A 21,502-nucleotide genomic window follows, 5' to 3' on the forward strand; every position below is an offset into this window, starting at 1 on the left:
TGTATTGATTCATTTAAAGAGACAAAGTCCTCATGATACTTTTTTGTTGTATAAAATGGAAAATAACAAATCTAAAACACTACACAAAGTGATTAAATTTGTACAACGAGGGGGACTAGATCATTTTACAACTGTGAAAACATATCTGACCAAGCTTTTTGGTTACTCCAAGACTTATATTGGCATCACACCATATTACAATCAGATAAATAGTAGGTTGCAGAATTTGAATGAACTTGATTCTGCAATCTCTACGTTACAATCTTCGAAGAGTCCCAGAGTTGACTAATTTCAGTTCAGACCATGTGATTCAGAAGCACCTAACAACACATAAAAAATACCACTTCAAAATACATAACCAACTGACCTAGTATATCATTAGAAAATGTGTATGATCATTGGGTCATTTAAACAATTGCCCAAACAAGTTACACAGTTATGATGCTCAGAAAAATCTTGTAACTTCTCAACGAAAAGCATGCAATAATTATAATTTAACTTTTATCTACAGAATCGCAAAACCCAAGTTAATAAGAGAAAGAAAAACTCCAAATACGAGTAGGAATCGTCCCAACCATAAAGTATAATATAAATTATAACATTAACCTTATTCAGCAGCATTGTGCGTCTGGTCATGCTCAATAAATTCCAGAGCATCTTCCTTAGATACAACATTAACACGGCTGACCCTGTTTTTATGTGTTACTCCATATATCTTATCAGCAACTTTCACTAGCTCTGGGCGGAAAGTCGTAGTGATAAATTGAGTGTTTGCTATGTCTGCTAAGCGACAAATCATATCTATGGAGGATCAAGAATTCCAAAAGGGACAATGGTATAATAGGAAATCTAGATATCATTCAAAAAGAATATCACAAGCACGAATTAATTTTTAAATTTAACTTGATAGGAAATCTAGACTAAATATTATATTGACTTGATATGAAATGTAACTGATGATATTGTTCATAAAACCTAAAGCACAAACCGTTATCTATACTAATCAAATTAATAATCCTAAATAAATAGGAAAAATATCATGAGATAAGGAAGTCGAAACCACTGTTTAGAGAGAATAAGAAGATAGGAAAACTAACCATTATGGATAATCTAAGATATGATAACATTAGATGTTTTCAAAATAATCTAGGAGGTGTAAAAGAGATTGTACGGAGTATAATGGAATGGAATAATATTAGGTTTTATTGGATAGGATAGGATACAATGAAATGGAATCTAATGGACTGCATTCCATTCTGTCCCTAATACCCCCTTCTTTTCCTCCCCTCCAATTTGAGTGGTATGGGACGGGACCACTTTTTCCCAATTCATCATAAAAATATCCAAACAATGAAACAATAATTTAATTCCACTCCATTTCATTGCACCCCATCCCATTCCATTCCACACAGTTTTGAGTTGAATCATTAAATGATAGGTACATAATAGCAGGTATGTTTTCGATGATTGAAGACTCACCATATATAGCATAAACCTAAACCTCAACTACCTCCAATATGCACAATAAAATTTCATTTAATGGAAGATGAGGAGTGCAGTAAATAGAGATGGAAGAATTGCACAGGACCAGATATTTGACATAATATGGTAGCAAGCATAAAAAGGATACTTCCAACAGCAGTTCGGTACTGTGGATCCAGCGCTGCATCAATCTCATCAAATAGATAAAAGGGAGCCGGATCACATCGCTGTATGGCAAAGATAAGTGTAAGGGCGACAACAGTTTTTTGACCCCCGGACAACTGCTTCATGGACTGTGTCTCCCCTTGTCCAGTAAATGAGACCTGCAAGCCGTAAACATGTCCAGAAATGTCAGAACTTAGATGCTACGTTATGTGCTTGTAATATAGTAGAAATAAAAATCACCAATTTTTTGAAGCAATGCTAGGGCAACTGCAGTAAAGGACCAGTGAACGATACAGCTATTTTAATGCAGCTTGTGTTGTTACATGATATAAAGTTTTGCTTTTGATTGGTTGCATTACCTAAGTATAAATAAAAACCAGAAATGAAAGAAAGGAAAAATATCTCCAGATATGAAGAAAAATATCTCCCACCCCACACTATTTTCTAACTCTTTTAATGTACAAAACAAACCCTCAAGCATTCCAATACAAAATTACAAACAACAATAGCCTCATCCCAACAGGTGTGGTTAACAAACCCTCAAGCATTCTGGCAGAAACTTTACATTAAAATTAAAAATAAAAATAAAGGCATAAAACAAAATACACTTGCCTTCACTTTCACTCCAATGTACTTTTCTACTCTCCCCTCTGGATTTGCTTCACGAGGACCATCCTCATCTTCATCATCATCATGATCACCATCCTGAGGGAAAGGAAATACAATACAGAAATACCACTTTCATATCAATTACAATGACTAAAAAAACTTTCTACTGGAGATTCATCACACCTTTTTAGCAAAATACAAAGAAATAAAGCAATAATCAAGCACCACATTGAAACAAGAAAATGGAATCAATAGGACATGAAAACATTAAAAAAATAATGTCCACTTAAAACTATTTTAAAATGTGAAACCAAGATAACAAGTTATAAACATTATTTTTTCTCATTCAAAAAAGGAACTGAATAGAAACGTGATAAGAACCTTGGGAGAACCACACCACAAAAGCCAGCTATTGTAGTTGGAGAGCCCAAGGCCTTATAAACCCCACAGCAGAATCACATACTTCTAATGTGGGACTCCAAGTCTCATACATTGCAATTGAATCCTAACAATAAGTCAAGAATGATCACAAACCTTCTTTTTCATCATAACCAGATGACCATGCCCCCCCTGCACAAGTTCGGAAAATACTTCCCGAAAATGCCTAGCAACACCTTTGAAAGTGCGTTCTATTGACTCATCCTTACGTTGATCTAGCACTGATATCAGCTCCTTAATTTTCTGTAATTATTCAATACAAAGTCAAAAAAGATGGCAATGCCTAGGATAAATTAGTTGCATTGGAATCAGTCTGACTTGCAAAATCAAGCTTGAACCCAAATCAGACATAAGCATTCCTAGGTTATTCCACATATAGGGGATTGGTTAACAAGACCTACTAATGAGGCACATAAAAAAGCAACTTTCAGAGCCATGACAGATCAGTTGCACCAAAACATTTAGATAGTAAAGTGCAGAACTAACAATATATGCTAAGCAGTGTAGTCCTCAAAGACTTTTGATTCTTTGAGGAATAAAGGGCATTCCAAATGAAAATCCCTGCAAAGTACCTCATCTCCTGCATCAAGTTCAGCCTGTCTTTTCTGAAGTTCTTCTCGTTGTTCTGTAAAATTTATATACTGGTCAAGTGCTTTCTTGTTTACATGACTGAATTGCTGCAATTGCTCGTTGCACCTGTGCAGCATTTTGTGCAAATCTTTAATATTCCTTCGTCTATACCTGCCATTTGCAACGAGTAAAGGAAAGGAATTAAATAAAGTTAGCTAAAAACAAAGTACAGAGAAAATGATAAATTGCAATGCTTCAAGCTATAAACTGTAATAGCACCATATCTGGCGGATCATCAAACATATCATGGCACAGTAATCATGTTTACCCCAAAAAAAGACTAAATACCTGATATTAATTAAAAAATAGCTGAAATAACAAAACAATTCAAAATTGTTGAAGATAGGATTATTTTCCTGTTCATTTGCTTGGACACATGCTTTGTGCCTTTGTCTGAATGGATGCAGGAGTTAGCCATGCCATATTTAATGACAAAGGAGTGGGAACAAATGTGTTCAACGAAAATGTATCATTGTAGAAGTTTGGAATATCTGACAAGCACAAAGGCTTAGTTAAGGTGACAATATCAAATAGATTGTGGAAGAAAATTGTCACTTTTCCTTTGCTAATAGAAACAGTCCTTCAATGCTTTTCAAAGCATCTTTCAGTTTTCTTTTCACATCCCTCTAAAATAATTCATCTAATGCACACAAAAAAGAAAAAGAAAAATATGGTGAAAGAAAAGACTTACGCCTCAAAAGCATCTGATGTCAATGGCCCCAGTTCCCTTATTTTCTTGGCATATTCCTCTTCTTTAGCAGCATATGTATTTTTTTTACTCTGCAATTGCTCTAATTCTTTTGCATCTTCCTGAAGTTTCCTTTCATACTCGTCCTCCAAAGACTACAGCCAAAAGCTTTCATCATTGTTGGGAGCAATAATACATATACCAGTGATCAATTTATAAGGTCATTATTACCTTCAATTTATTCAATTCATCTTTGATCTTTTTAATTTGCCGTGTTCGGTCATTTATACTTTCAGTAACACCTGGGGAAGAATATTTGGTTAAACAAGGAAATATATTCAAGACATAGATAAAAGACTAGATTGATTGAAAGTTTGAAGGTCTCACTTCTAAGCTGCCCTGTTGCATCATCAACCAATATTTTAGCATCACTAAGTTCCTGCTGTTTTGATTCAGCATCAGCAACCAAAGAATCAGCATCCACAGATGATATTACAGCCTCCAACTCTTGTTTCCTTCTCCTAAGGTTAGTGGTCAGATTGGTATCAAGCTCTGCTCTCCGTGCTTCAGTCTGCAAAATTTTAAGCCAGAATAAGAACACTAACTTCATGAAGATTATGAGCACCAATACAATTGATTGAATAACCTCAATACGATCAGTCTTGCAAGCAACAAGCTTCTCTTTAAGGTCTTTGATTTCAGGGTTCAGATCTGACAAAAGCTTTTTTTCCTCTGGTGTTAAATGATCAATGAGCTCAGTGCCCATCTCAGCATTCTTCATAGCAATACTAGCATTAAGCTGTTCAATTTGATTCTGGACATCCCCAACAGACTTCTCCTACAAGCAATTAAGGAAAAAGGTATTAAAAAATAGTGAAAAACTCCACAAGAAACTACCAACTAAAAGTGGCTCCCAGGGAATAATTAAGTATAACTGAGAAATTCAATAACACCTTTTTTGTAAGTGCTTTAGAAATCAACAGCTTCTGCTTATTAGCATTAGCAATATCCTGCTTAAGCTGTTCGATCACAGATTTGTCATGAGCACATTTGGCATCGCTCTTCTGCTGTTCAGCAACAATTTCATTAATCTTTTGGTCTATCTGTAAAACTAATTCAGTGAAAACAACCATTGGAGGAATAGCTTAGGCATCAGAGAAGTCATTCACAAAAACAGAGAAATATATGACATTTCATGTTGTCAGGTCAATAACAAATTGAGGCTCTCTTACAAGACTTTTAGCATAAGATGAAGCAAATAAATCATCCCAAGGATAACCAATCATCATCAATAAATAAACAAATGCAAGAAAAAATAATAAAGAAGTCCCCCAATAATAGAGTCCAAAAGAACCACTAGACTTCAGTATTATGGAACAATCAAAATGCTATAACACAAAAGTTTTCTCCTCAATAAAACCTAGGTAGAAAATCTTATTATCTTTAACTTCAACTTGACACATTTCTAATAAAACAATTTTATGAAGCAATGCACCTTCACTCATTAAAAGTTTAAAACATTCTTTTGAGGCATCAACAAGAATATGCCCCAAGAAACAAAAGAAGTAACCAGCACACTAGTAAAATTACAGGGGTAAAGTTGCAATTAATCGAAGAAATATCAAATATGCATTATAACAAAAAGTGAACACATCTAAAGTTTCCTTTATCCTCACTCTTGGAGCTATTTTCTTCCAGCAAGCAGATCATCTGGATTTTCTTTCCTTCATTTCCTCATTTTTTTATATGCATTTTATAATGAGTTTTTGCCTAAGAGAAATGAAAAATACAAAAAGAATATTCATTTATTAACATAAAGGATATCTTGTAGATTAAATCTAACTTTCTCCAATTCCTCCTCTCTAATGTGAATAGTGTCTGCATTCTGCTTAATGATATTCATAAACCTCAATCTTGATCGTCTGTGATCATAAAATCCTCCAGTCATACTGCCTTTCTTGCTTACTTGATCACCTGTAATAAGTCAGACAATTTGTCAGGGCAAAACACAAGACCAGCCCTGATCAAGTAGACAGACAATGAAAAGAGCTAGGCCAACCATCCAGAGTTATGCAGTCCAGACCATCAGAACGAGCAACCCTTGAAGCCACATCCAAATTCTTGCAGATAACTGTTCTAGCAAAGACCTATGAAATATCACAAATTAAGGGACATCAAATGCAACTAAATAAGTAATATTTAATATTATACTATCACCTAATTATTTTTACTACATTAGCATATGCAACTGTAAATCTAAGATTCCAACTTGAAACAAAGAAGCAGACATTACCTTCTAAGAAAATCCCATTCAATGAATCTCACAAAACAATTTTCTATAAAAGTGTTCAACTGAAATGTCTAGTCTATCTCATAAGCACAAGTCTAATTTACTCAGCCAACCTTTTGCACAAACTAAAGCATCAATGACAGACATAATAGATTCGCCATCACATCAACGGCAAACATCTTATTGACTAAAACATTAAAAATAAATTATAAATTTCCATTTTCTACATATAGTTGATTCCTTATTATTAATTTCCATCTTATTTAATATATATTTCTTATTATTATATTGTTCAGAATTTATTATTAGTATTAGCATTTAGCTTATTATATTATATATTATGTTTTATTTAGTTTTATAACTATTATTAGTTAGTTGATTATGTTTTTTAGTACTGCAACTTTTAATTTATTATCATATGTTATGCTCTATTAAGTTTATTATATTATGTGCTATGCTTTAAATAGTTTTTTGTTTTTTTAATAGTATTATAATTTTTATTATTATTATTATTTAGTTTATTATATTATAGCAAAGACAACAGATCACCAGATAACAAGTTAAAAACCCACCCTTGTGAAATTATATGGCAGAGAAATGTTGGACTTGAGGCCCAAGGCCCAACAAATTAGGAAAAAGAAAAAAAAAACCCTAAGGACCTGACCCATCACTAACCATGTTCTTTGTTAGCTCATGCCGCCACTGTGAAAATGAATTGTCCCTGTTACAGAACGCAAATGGAAGAGTGAGTGGTTGGCAACGGCACGAGGGAGGTCACGGAGTATCCAGCATGGCGGATTTCACTTGGGCTTCATAGTCAGAAGCACGATCCCAGCCACTCCAATCGCAACGCGAAAGAAGTCTGCATCACACGTCACTGTCGCTCTGCTGCAATAGCGGGCACTCCGGCCGCTATTGAGAACTACGTTAATTACTGTGTTTACATTGAAAATTTCGAGTGAACTCCTGTGCAAAATTTGAATTTGAACATTACACAGACTCCCCCCCCCCCCCCTGTTTTGAAATATACACATTACACAGTAATGCTCTCATTTTCAAATTTTCATCCCTATATAGATGGAGTGTATGAATCTAGTAAATATCCCAACAGGATTTTTATCTAGTGAGAATCTATAACAAGGGAAGAGATGAGTCTAATTGAAGCAAAATCAGGATCAGTACAAACAACCTGAAGTAGGTCCATAGGTAATAAGGCCGCCACTAGATCCTTGTGCTGTGTTACAGTAGTTTAGAAACTGTTAAGGAAGAGAGAAAACAAGAAACATGAATTCTGTGTCTAATTTACACAGCGGAGGCTCTTATTCGTAATATGACTACATGAGTCATAAATGCAATGAATAATTGTTTTCTTGTTTCTCAAGAATAGGGGAGATCTCTAAAATAAGAGAAAATGTTAAACTTTTGATAAAAACATGATAATAAGCCCTACACAATAAATAATAATCATTTAATACCATGATTATTATAAACTAACATGCTTATCCATTATGCATCAATTTTTCATGTTAAGTTGACATCTGAGAGACCAAAACCTAGGAATTATTTTATTACCAAATAGCACATAAAGATGTTGTACCCATGTGAAATAAAAGATAACATTTGTTTAGAAGCTAACCTGACTGAATGCAGGAGTATAGTCATGTTTAAAATTCAATTTCTTTAAAAGAGGTATGACATCCGAACTCTGTGGATAAGTGATACGTGGAGCCTTTACTCTGTTAAGTGGAATAAATGTAACTCGACCACCTTTCTGTGAATTAAGATGTCTAATTATCTGGGTTGACTTGTCATCATTTTCAACAACCACATGAAATAAGCTGTTCAAACAAAAGATGTTAAATAAAAACATTAAGCCAAATGTGTGAAAATATAAAACCAGCAAAGAAATCAGGCCAAGAACAAAGACTAAAAATAACAAGATGGAACAACCGAGGAGCCAAATTCTCCTCCCCCTCCCCCAAAACAATATAGGAAAATGCTCAATGCAACATGTGATGAAATCAATACATTAAAAGAAATAAAAAACTTCGTACCCCATTGCCCAGAGGCTCTTCGCTATGCGAAGGTATGGGGGAGGGATATTGTACGCAGCCTTGCCCTTGCATATGCAAAGAGGCTGTTTCCGGATTCAAACCCATGAAATTACCTGTTTCCTGCAGTAACTTCAACAGCAGTGAAAAACTTTTCATCACAATTCAGCAACTCAATAATTGGACCATGAACTCCAGAAATGTTATACTCCCTGCAGATCTTCCTAACTGAATTCAACCCTCTTCTCACATCCTGAACATCATAATAGTGTCAAACATGGTGATAGATAAAAACGATAACCTGTCCCTAGAATGATAATAATATTATAGAAACATCATGACAGTTAACCCTCAAACTCAACAGATAAACAGCAGCATAAGATCTAAGTACCCATGACTCATACTATTGAGGATAATAATTTTAATCCCCATACCCTTACCCATTGGGGTATCTACATACCCATACTTACCCACATTATAATTAACTACAACTAAATAGTCAAAAAAAATATTGATTAATAATACAACTGTAATTCAATTAAAACACTATTCAAAGATTTTTTTTATAAAAGATTACAAACATAATTATATAATATTACAGTAAACTTCCACAATAACAAATTTAAAAACATTCAAGTCCAATGTGGAGCAGGCGATTATACACCTCCAATGCAGCAATCCATGAAACTTGTTGGGTAGTATCAGTTACAACTTACAATACACATCATGCAATCACAAAGGAAGTTGGGGCTTGAGTGCGACATAAAAGAAATTAAAAGATCTACTAGTTTCAATAAATTTCATTTTTTAATTTATAATTATATCATAACTCTCTCTGTACTTGTGCCCAATGTTATCAAACTTGGACTGGTCATCGACTTGGTCTAGGTACTAGGTCACTGAGTGAGTCATGGATCGACAAAGTCAATCACTAATTGGCTTGCATGACCTAATCTATACTGAAAAAATTTAAATATTTCATAACCTGTAAACTTGTATACTTAAAAAAATATCATGTCTTTATTCAAACAACATATTTTTTACCAGCATATTTTTCAAAACTCATACACAATCTAATATAAATATAAATGTGAGTAGCAAATACAAAATCAAATTCAACGAAGTTAACAAATGATCACTTTTAGTAATGTAACATAATAAATTATAAAGATTATAAAAATATAATTATCATATCTTCTATCATATCAATATTATTATCATAAATTTATTCATGATAATGTATTTACCAATTCAGGATGTGTTAACAACTATCTCATTTTAATTTTATGATATAATAACTCATTTACCAATTCAAAAATTAAAAGTACTTCCACCACCGAACAAAATCCCTTTATATCTTCTATCATTCTAAGTGTAATACAATTTCTGGAAGCAAAGTGTTTCTGCAATCTCCTTCATCTATATGCTGCATAGAAAAATGTAAAAACACTCAAAGGCCAAAGTCAAAATCATCCACATTCTTTTAGAGTGACACCAATTTACAAATATAATGGCACTTTGTGTTAATTCGCATCAGGTAGAATATAAGTTGCAATAAAATTCTAAACTAAACATGCCCAGACTACCCTGTACATTGTGAAAGATTCAATGCCTAGAAACACCATGTTGAGGATTCTTGACAATTTAATGGCATTTGCAAAAGGAGATGTTAAAGAAGTTAGAAAGAGGGATTACTCACACCAGGAATTGCATGATCAAGACTCTTTTCAGCCTTCTCAACTTCAGCTCTCAGCTTATCAATTTCAGCAGTAAGTTCATTCTCTTTGCCCCATAGGGACCTATAATGTAGCAATTTAAACTCATAAGAAATATTTTCTTGACCAGGGAAAGTAATAAATAATATACTTTTGCAGTTTAGTATGTTTCTCCTTTCTACTTTTGCTAAGGAAGGCACCCCATCCTACACTTTCGGTGTATGCATTCTTCACTGTAACAATATTTCTTCTTTCATCTAGTAAAAAGTCTACATAGAACTTTTTTGAGAGAGAGAGAGAGAAAAGAGGTGTTACATACTTTCTCTCCCCATGTAACTTGTCTCTCTCTTCTTTGTAACGATTAAGCCCTTCACGTGACTGAGCAATGAGAGATTCCAAAGTAGTAATTTCTGATTTACGTCTGTTTATGTTCTCATCACAATCCTGCAGTTCTTCTTTAAGCCGATCAATTTCATCCAAAAGCTTTTGCTCCTGCAGACCAAAACAACAATCAAAAACAAGGAAGAGAGCATAGTACAAGAGACCATTATTCATATAAAAGGAGAATACAAAGATAGAGATTCTTTTTGTTACCATGATAGAGATTAACAATTTGCAAATATTGGAACCTATGGCAAGGGTCACTGATCACATGAAAGTTCTATACTCAGAATACTCATATATCAATGTTAACAAGTTGAGTACCATATGGCTTAATAATAGTTAAGGTCTATGTCTTTACGAACATATGGGATTCAAGTAAAATGTAAATATGTAAATATTGTTTGTAGTGGCAATCACACATTTTGTTTCTTCAATGGGGAAACCATATCCTCTGATATTGTACTTCTTTCATTCTATTTTCTAATAACACTCTGAATGTTTAGGAATGACTATTTTCCCAGAAATAATCACTTTTTTTCCCAAATTCCACCTTAGGAAGTTGACAAAAGTGATCATTTCTCCCAGTTAGACATGCACTTGATCTGGTAGGCAGAAAAACATGGAAAAAAATGCATATACAACAGAGTAGAAAGATGATTTTGTTATCACATTTAAAATTAATGAAACACAGGATTAAAGAAAAGCAGACATCTTCATGCCATGAATCTGTTCAAAGAGTATTTAGGACACAATTCATTATAGCTCTACAGAAAAATGAACACTTGCCTGGCCCTTGTTTGAAGAAAGCACTCGTTCAAGATCATCAATCTCCTTTTGAAGCCACTTATCACGAGAAGCTTTACTTGAAAACTGGGTTGCACGTCCTTGTTTTTGATAAAGTATACTGAGTTTCTTCTCACGCTCCATTATTCTAACAATTCATTTATGTGGGAGAAATACTAATTAGAATATGTTGAATATCCTCAACAAATTTCAAAAACAGTAAAAACATGTGAAAGATTTATATATATATATATATATATATATCCTACATCCTGACTAATCCAAATTTATAGCTAGATGAGAAACACTAAAAAATTAAGATTAACCAGTTATAAAAGTGCAGTAAAAAACATGACCACCATGTCAGAAAGTTTGAATACAAAAACTGGGAGAGTTAGATACAGTACACTAATTGAAGCATATTGAAAGACAACTTAGACAAGTATATCCATAACCTACTGCTTGCCAATGTCTTTTTCTTTCTGAACTTGATCTTCATGTAAAGGAATAATTTTGCCCAGTTCAGCAGTTGAATCTTGAATTTCTTTCTCAAGTATCTTCAGTTGTCTTGCAGCATCTTCCTGAAGGCATGTAGATAAAAGATGAGCCATGTACAAAACCATTCCAACAAAATAACTCATAAGATGAATTCTTCAAATTAGTACTTTGGCTCGGGTATTTCCAGAGATCTTCTCTTGCAAGTCTTTCACATCAAGCTCAAGCTCTGTGTGCTTCTTTAATGCCACTGTTCGTCGCTTTTCAATAACCTCTTTCTCTTTGTTAAAGTTTTGAAGTTCTTTCGATACATCTTTTAATGTATTCTCTAAATCTTTGGATTTCTCATGTGCATCAAGAACATCATTATACTTCTTTGCTGATGTGTCAGAAACCTTGGTCCGAGCATCTTCTATCTAAAACAAGGTGACAAGCATTCAACTTCATGCATCACAAACCCAATATATAACAACAATGGGATTAAAAATGTCAGAACAATATATATTTGACATTCAATATTATGATTGATCTATAAGGATCAACAAAGAAATTAAGTGCACAATTATAAACTCCAAATAATTGCATCGAGTATATGGCAGGCCTTTTATCCACATTTATAGCAAGAAAAGAGGAGTTAAGGGTATCAAGCCAATTACAAATGGACCACCGGGTTCAATGGAGACTCGGTCAGAAGAGAGAAAGAGGGGAGTAGCACACTGGAGAGAAGTAGGGTAACGCAGCACAACAGTGACACTATTGAGCGTGATTTAGTACTATGGTTCAGCACATGAGGAATTTCGATTTCTAAACAGAAAAAGGTTTAATACTTCTACTGATTTATGCAGTGTTGGATATCAACTAAAATGGAATGAAAATAAAGAGAAACGACCACTTCACCTTAAATGTGTTCTAGAATTAGCTATTAAATTGTAAAAGGGGGGCACATTTTGTTTTTTATTGTCCTTCAACAAATTATATTATACAGCTTTTGAAATTTTTCATGAAAACTGAGTACACTCACATCACAGACAAGGTTTCTGTCTATTGAATCAAACCAAACCAGAATATTAATTGAAAACATCTGTGAGGTACTCCTAAGAATTTGTCTTAAACTTTCATTGTCTTATCTCCAGTGATATAGCTGTGATTTTGAACCACACAGCAAGGTTAAGAACCAAAAGAATATATCATCACCAAAACGATTGTGACTAACTACCCAATCATCAAGAAGTAAATACAACTTATAAAACACAGTAGGAAATCATGCAAATAATTATACAAGAGAGAAACATTTATCACATATAACCTCTGTAAGTTTTTGCTGAGCATCTTGAACTTCTTTGCTATAAATAGCATATTCCAAGGATTTTCTTTGCTTGTCAAGCTGCTGATATTTTCTAAGTTCCTCCTTCTCTTCATCTAGTTCCTTCAACCTTTCATCTAGATACTGCACAACTTGGATTATTTGCTTTCTTTTATTACCTGTCTAACAGAAGAATGCATGACAATAACAACATCAATAACAAGAATAATAAACACTAGATTTTGTACCGATGTGATGCATGAATTTATGAAATATAAATATCTTATTTCATATTATTAATCATTCACTAATAAAGATAATATTAAATTATTTTTTAAAATATTATTTTAATAAATAGCTTATTATAAAATACAAAATATTAAACTACTATTTGGTACCTTAAAAATTTACTTGATATTAAATTAGTTATTAAAAAATTTACAATAACAAATTAGTCTCCCACATAACCAAAAAAAATAATTATTTTATCTAATTATTACAAATCAAAATATTTATAATGCCTTTTAATGCTTGATCGGATGGAGTTGATAGCACAAATATTTAGAGGATTAAATTAATATTAAGCAAATATTAGAAGGAGAAAATTAATATTTAAATTTTTGAAATAAATTTAAAGGATTAAAATCAAGTTTATAAAGTTTGTTTATACTTATTGATAGAGAGAGAGAGACTTATTAAAAGTACACACTAATTTTCAGTAAAAAAACTTATTATAATTTCAATTTCATATAAAGAAAATTAAAAGTAAGAATTTGAAGAAAAATAAATTTCCTTTTATTCTCATCCAATCATAAACTTAAAACTATTTTTAACAAATTTTAAAATTTAAATTAAGGAAAATATTTATTTTAATAATATTTCTTCTATTCACTATTCACTGTTATTGAAATAAACTCTATCCATGCGTCAAACTTCAAAAAAAAAAAAAACACACTTGTTAGACACTAGACAACCTTGACATCTTTTAAGGTTTTGATGAAAATAAAGATATAAATTTAAGTTAACCATTTTGTTGCATGTAAGTCAATAGGTTTGATAACTGGAGGCAACACCAGGTAAAGACTTATCCATTAATGGATACCTCTTCTGCGGTAAGCAAGAAGTATTTGTCTCGTCCATCCAAACACCAATTGGAATAAGAATGCATAATTCAATTTATCAATTTATTCGAGTTTATATGATTGTTAAAAAGGAACATACATGTGAATCTATCTTTTATTTCATTTTACATATGAATGACAGATATGAAAAGTCTTGATGCTGTCAAACAAAACGCACATTATCCGCTTAATTCAAAAAACAAGATCAATCTACACAATGGTCATATCATTAAATCCCAAAAATTCTCTCCACAATTATGAACGTCTCTCTATCTATAAATACAACATCAAGGATTGAAGAACCTTGACGAACGTACTTAGAAAAACAAGAGTCGTGAATCAAGAAATAAGAGAAAAGAAAAGTATTTGTTGAGAAATACAATGAGCTTAAGAGAGTTCATTCTTTGTAATATACAAAGTACTAGTGAAGGATTAGAAACTCACTCGATTAAGTGTTGTAAAGACTTTGATTCTCTATTAAACTTTTGTTTGTGAAAGTCAAGAGTGACTTAGTGACAAAACAATACTACTTGGGTGTTCTTAGATTTAGAGGGAATCTAAGGGTTGGGTCATTAATGGTCTTGAGAATACTTGTAAGCTAGAAATAACAGAAAAGAATACTTGTTGTAATCAAGTTTTATTAGTAGAACCCTTTACTCCTTGGTAAAGGAAAATTGGACGTATTTTACTACTCTTCTTTAGCTTGCTTATTTAAGTATTTCAAAGTCTAATACTGAAACAATCTGCATACAAAATTTTCACTGAAAAATAAGTTTTATACATCATTTGACAACAGTCCACTCTTAGTCACTGGACCAGGGTTCTTAATAACTTGTTTATCACATCTTCCATTTCAAAAAATGTCTTATATTTTGATTGACACAGTATTGAATCCTCCTTCTAGTGTGATTTATTGTATTTCAACACAATCCATATCAAGATGAAGTATTTAATAGCACTTTTTAACTCATAATGTATACAAATATTTTATATATTTGATATTTGATTCATAGAATTCTATTATTTAAAAGTATATTAATAATTAAAATTAAATATTATAAACATAGCACTTAAAAATAATCAACAGAATTTTCTAAACCAACATATATATTCATTCATTTATGCCGTGATTATTCAAAGAATTATTAATGAAATTTATTAAAATTAAGTCAATAATTCATAATCAAGTTAATACAACAAATTAATAAAATTTATTTTACAATCCATTTGATTGATCTGTATTTTTAAACAGTATAATAACAACCATTTTAAAACTTTGATGGTAGGTTAATTTTGAATATGTCCCAGTGCAACTATTAGTTTAATTAACTTCTAAACTTAACTACTTTTCAGTTGTTTCAATAAAATAAATATTATTCCATTCAATAAAATAATCCATCATCTATTGAAAATTATATAAAAAATATCTCATTATATTAAGCAAGATCTCTATTTAAAATAGCATGTATTTAAAAAAAATTGACGTTTCTTTTGTTCATATGCCTAGTATCAATAGAATTCAAATGCATTACTGATCAAATATACAAAAATCAAGTACAGTTAAACAAATTTTCATATATTTTAATTGAAACTTTCAAGAATTTGAACACACCTAATGCTAATACTATTAATATAAAAAAAATTTAAGTATTATTAATAAAATTATGAAAACAAAATTAAATAAATATTTTTCAAATATTATTTTTGTTTAAGACTTGCAAGTATAAATTATAGCTAAGTAAAAAAAGTACGAAATACACATTATGTATATATATATATATACACACACACACTTGTGTGTAATATTTACTAAAAAAGTACCAAATACACATTATGCTTCTTATTGTTATTTGTTTGGAATTTTAAAACGACAAAAAAACAATGTAAAAGGTTGAAAATATAAAAGGTCAAGAAACAAATAAAGTTAATAAAAAATAAGTGATGTAATGAATTAAAAGAGCTTAAAGAGAAAATGTCATGAGGTAACTTTAGTAGAAGAACTTTAGATTACAAATAATGAACTTAAATGAATAATAAATAAATAGGAAAGACTAGATAAATCATGAACTTAAAAATAAATAAATCATAAACTTGCCAGTTTCATGCATTATTTTCAAACTTTCACGACGCCTCTCCTCATAAACTCTAGTACCACCTATTTCCTTCAGCAAGTCAAGTCGTTCAGAGTCTTTCATCAAGGTTAGTGATGCTATCTATGCAATAGTAAAAATGAAACAGGTTTAGAAATTAGATTCAAAGTTTATAAATATAACAATAATAAATCCCAAACCAAGTTCAAGCACTGTCACCATCAGCCAATACCTTTCCTTGTTGCACAACATAATAAGGATTTGATCGGGAGAACCCAGCACTCTCCAGTAAATTCATCACTTCAGTTTTTCTGCAGGTTGTACATGATCTTTAGGATCAAGGTAAATATTCATACAACCAAACAGCATACAACAAAATATGACCTTTTTTCTGAAGTGAAAAATAAATGCAAAGTATATGCTCTAACATGTAATTCTATTTCACTCACGTTATGTGCTTGCCATCTAGAAAATACTCATCCTTTTTGAAACCTATAGTCCGGCGCAAGCGCACTTCCTCCTTGTCAACCTATTCACCAACACAGATAGATGCTATGATGGTGCATAGTTAAGAATTTCATGGATAAGTGATTTTCAAACGTAAAGCAATTTTGTTGTCATAAAGAAAGTACAAAGAAATCAATTATGAAGACATGCAATTATTAATTACATCAACAAGCATCAATAACAAGATTTTGTTTTCGGCATAAAAATGTTATTAAAATTGAAATTGTATCGTAGAAGTTCAGTGAAATCAAAACAATGCAAAGCACTTCATCATTAATCAAATTACTTATCAGCTAGCAGAAAATGTGCACCATCAGAATCTCAATGCCGAAGACTTTCAAAAATGGAATGAAAAGATGTTTATGGAACATAGAGAACAAATAAGTTAAAAATGGCGTTGAGTGAAAAGAAGAAAAAACATTATAGAAATCTAGATATTAAGTCTTCATTCAGTTAAATACAAAATTTATCCGTTATTATATTCTTTTCTTTCCAACAGACTCATTTCTGTAAGCAGAGTGATCACAATATGCATTCATTGCACAAGAATGGATAAATATCCAACCATCGACCAGTCAAAAAGGTACCATAGATTAAAAATGGCAAAAAAGGTGACTGTTTTGTAGAATCCAATCCATGTGCATATGCCCTGTAACAGCTTTTAGACAATCTATCCTTTCACTGAGAATTGAGAAAGATAAGTGCCAAAAAGTTCCCATTTTTGTCATCATTTAGGATACACTTTATGAACAAAAAAAGATAAATAGCATTTCGTTTTCATAACCGTGAATAGTGAATAGAAGAAAAATTATTATCCTCGACATATTACCGGGATACGATTGTCTGAATTGTCAAACACAATCTCCACAAACGCAGATAAAACCTGATGTCCAGCTCCTTCCTGTGCAGAGAATAATTTATTTAAGCATATTCAAATTCTCTAACTGATTAGTTATAGGTGAGAACCAGAATATAAATAAATGGATGAACTGTGCCATACATGGAGTAGTGCCTGCCTATCTTCACCGCGTAGGTTTTGAAAGAGATCACTTAACACAAAACGGATGGCTGCAAAAGAAAAGGGTGTACCAATTGAAGGTCAGAGATTTGATTTCAGTTACTTCCAAAGACTAATGGCAGTCAGTAAAGTTGTATACGAAGAAGATATGGTGATTTTTTACCATGGAAAAAGTTTGTCTTTCCAGATCCGTTAGCACCAACTGCAAAAATAAATAATTGAATAGATATTATTGAAGTTATGAACAAATACAATTCAGATGCATTCATCATTTGATCTAAACAAAAAGATCAAAATTCATATTTAGAAACAACTTAACATTACATGAAATGTAATTAAAGAGAAAGGAAGAATGCATTAGTGTGAAAACAAGGAAAAAAGGAAGCAATGAAACTGAAGACAATGTAGTGAGTAAAGAATGCGGTTCTGCCAAAAAAAATGTATGCAGCCTTTAGCTTGATGTGAGAACAAACCTATCAGCATAGCAATCAAGTAGGATGAGATCATACCATGGTTTTCAGTTTCACAGTAAAATTCTTGTGTCTCCTTAACTCTTCTTTTTATGGACATTCATGGAACAGAAAAGGTGACTTCCAAGTTCCAAGGCAAAGTCTTTCATTTGGATTTTGAATAACAATAATCAATAGAATTAATAAATATGGTTTACTCAGAGCCACAATCTTAATGAAGCACTTTCTTAATTATCCATTAATCTTTACTTGACTAGCAAGCATTTCCTACATAGTTCAGATAATGGACCTATATATAGTTATTTAAAGGTTTTGCAAAGATAAGTAGGGTACTACTCTATGGAAATGTGTAGAATGCAGATATTGCAGTTAATTGGTGTTATGGACTTATGGTAGGAGATCAATGGCAGGATTTTCAAGAATATATGTATGTAGTCTATGCAAATATATCTGAATTCAAATAAAAATTGACTAAACAACTTATTCTACATTGCCTCAATTTCATGCTTTGTTTAGCTGCCATCATAACATGTCATGAATGAAATGCCCACATCACGCATGCATTTCAAATGATTTTCCAGTATCAATAGAAGAAAGCATCAAAAAGCTTTTCAGTAAAAGTATTACCAACACAATTAACTTTAGAACTGAAAGGCTCAGTGGCAATTTGCTCTCGATAACTCTTAAAACCTTCAATCACAACCTAAAAGCACACAAAACAAGTACATTAAAAAAAATTGACAGAGAACCAACTCCAAAATCCAAAACCGAAATAACAGCATAGTATAGGGTGTTTGAAAGAGAGAAAGTGTTTAAGAATCATAATACATAAACAGAATCTAGCCAGATCTAATAATTTAGGACACAGCAGAAGTTAACAAGATTAAATTAAATAAATAAATAAATAACTCCAAAGTGCAATTACCTGCTTGATGTACATGTTGAAAGTATCATAACCGTACCTATAAGAGCAAAAAAAAAAAATCCATAAGCATGAACGCATTAGAAACACAACAGAGTATTGTACATGCTTTCTCAAGTTTCAGCAATCGTGTATTTGTAAAACAGAAGACAAGGTACTATCACAACAGAATTCAAAAATTCAAAAATAAATACAATTGAGCATATCCAGAGGAAGCTACTTTAGCTATTGCAAAGTCAGAGATGAAAAAACCGGATGCCCTAAGCAGTTTCAGTTTAAAAAACAGTATAATAAACAAGGCAATTTGGATTTCAAACCAGGAAACACACTAAAGCTATGAAAATTCCAGGTCAAAATCGGGATATGAAGAGTGTCCACGTTTTCAGCAGAGAAATCAAGTATGAGAACAGGAAATCCAGGTAAAACCAATCTCGTAGATAGTGTTAGGGTTTCAAACGAATTTCAAAAACACTGAGAGGGAAAAGAGAAATTGCAGGGCGAAGATGAAAGAGAAGCAGAAACATGTGAAGAATTTACAGGAGTTGATGGGAGTAGCTAGAGAGTACCTCAGAGAAAGTTCAGTGACAATGGAGTAGCAAACTTGAAGTTGGAGCTTTCTGTAGTTCGTTTAATGGGTTTTCGGGGTGCGAAGGATAAGCCGTGCGCTACTGGGGGTTGATTTTTGTACCACTTGGTTCGAGCGGACGTCGAGGGAATGAAAATAAAAACATTACAATAAACGCGGCAAATTTTTTAGAAACATACTTTTCTGTTTTTTTTCTTACGCATCATTGTTGGATTTTGCGCTAGACATTAGGGAAAAAGAATCCACGAATTTCAAAAAATAAAAAAATTCTTAGCACTGTACTCCCCTTGGCAGGATGTACTACTTATTAGATAATTGGGAAAGAATATTGGATTTACTACCATGAATGGGTTGTGTTTCCACCCGATGGTCAATTTCCTGTTTGGTCCAAGAAAACCTTTGCACGCCTGCATTTTGGGAGGCCTACGTCCCATAAAAATTGTCTATCTGAGACCTGACACAAGGTTAGAATTTTAGTTCTTTTAGAGTGGTATCTCATTGACGGCTCATTGACAGCTCTAGCCCCAAAAGGAGACCTTATTTGCCATCGATATGTAGGAAAAGCCCAAAGCCAATTGTCTTTCTAAGGTATGGAGGTTGGTTGTTGGTTTTGCGTTGGTGGACATTAACCATGATTTCTTTATGATCAAGTTTGATGAGGAGAATGATAGAAATAAAGTTATGAAGATTAGGGATTATGAATGATATTTGATCATTGTCTATCAATTTAAACATGGTATCCTTTTTTCTATTTCATCAAAAGCAAAAATTATGGAAAATATTGTTCAAGTAAGGTTTTCGAGTTTAAATCTTTATTCTTTTGTAATGAATGTATTTTACTTGCTCTAGTAGTTGGAGTGAGAAAGCCAATTAAAGTTTATGTTAATTCTACTGATGTTATTATTGGGAGGTTTGCTTATGTTTGTGTAGAGGTTGACTTAATTGTTTAAGGGGTAGACAAGGTGTGACTGCAATGCCACTTATAAAAGATTGAATATGAAGGATTGCACAAAATGTTATAATTATTTATGCTATGGACATTTCTCCAAAGATTGCAAAGTTTCATTGTAGGAAATTCCTCCTTCACCTTCATCTACTAATGCTAATTGCCCTTCCATGGTGGGAGTACATTACGTTCCTAGGCAACTAGCATCGAAAACCTTAGTTGAGGAAGCAATTACACTATTCAATACTACACAAGGGAACAATAGAGTTAATTCCATAGTTAATGTTGTAATTGATTCTTTGATGGTGATTGGATATTTGTGCAACATAAAAAGAATCGATCCAACAAATAGTAAGAGAAGTGATCCAAAAACACGTCATATAAGAGTGAGAAAAACCAAAACCAATAAAGACCTACTCCCAAAATTGGTGTGCAACCAATTATGCCAATGGGACCATCTAATACTAAACAAGCATAACAATCAACCAAAATGTGTGGATTGGATGAAATTGAAGCAACCACGTAAAGACTCCACGCTCTCTATGACTAAACCCAAAGTGGCAAGGGTTTACTACATATAAAGGCCAATCATCTTAGCTGTTGGATCCAAGGCCCCCAAAAAGTCAAATATTTTTTTTTTAATTCGGTTAAGGTGCAACGTCTACAAAGAATATGAAGACAGATTCAAATGTGCAATATGCAATGACACGTAATGAACTTATTACTAATAATGATACAAATTCATAACATATTTAGGATACTAATACGCTCAAACCCCTGATCTCTCTACGAGTTTCAAGATTGTGATC

General features: G+C 32.4%; 1 protein-coding gene across 1 annotated transcript; it reads right to left on the minus strand.

Annotated features, from left to right (window-relative positions):
• Positions 1-19: 19 nt before the first annotated feature.
• LOC114384742 (structural maintenance of chromosomes protein 3-like) lies at positions 20-20,022 on the minus strand. The gene is made up of 30 exons (XM_028344503.1): positions 19,728-20,022; positions 19,165-19,201; positions 18,867-18,942; positions 17,933-17,971; positions 17,752-17,819; positions 17,581-17,652; positions 16,694-16,773; positions 16,477-16,555; positions 16,250-16,367; positions 13,037-13,212; positions 11,901-12,146; positions 11,695-11,816; positions 11,239-11,383; positions 10,388-10,560; positions 10,053-10,152; positions 8,470-8,606; positions 7,939-8,140; positions 6,072-6,159; positions 5,837-5,986; positions 4,966-5,117; positions 4,659-4,850; positions 4,400-4,583; positions 4,244-4,314; positions 4,016-4,167; positions 3,267-3,435; positions 2,791-2,937; positions 2,260-2,352; positions 1,631-1,805; positions 607-801; positions 20-320 (listed from the first exon to the last, which is right to left on the minus strand). Exons 2-29 carry the CDS (start codon positions 19,177-19,179, stop codon positions 608-610), a joined length of 3,615 nt encoding a protein of 1,204 aa, XP_028200304.1. The 5' UTR covers positions 19,180-19,201; positions 19,728-20,022; the 3' UTR covers positions 20-320; position 607.
• Positions 20,023-21,502: the final 1,480 nt, after the last annotated feature.

This window comes from Glycine soja, chromosome 14 (assembly GCF_004193775.1).
Source record: "Glycine soja cultivar W05 chromosome 14, ASM419377v2, whole genome shotgun sequence".
In the NCBI taxonomy this organism is placed as follows: Eukaryota; Viridiplantae; Streptophyta; class Magnoliopsida; order Fabales; family Fabaceae; genus Glycine; species Glycine soja.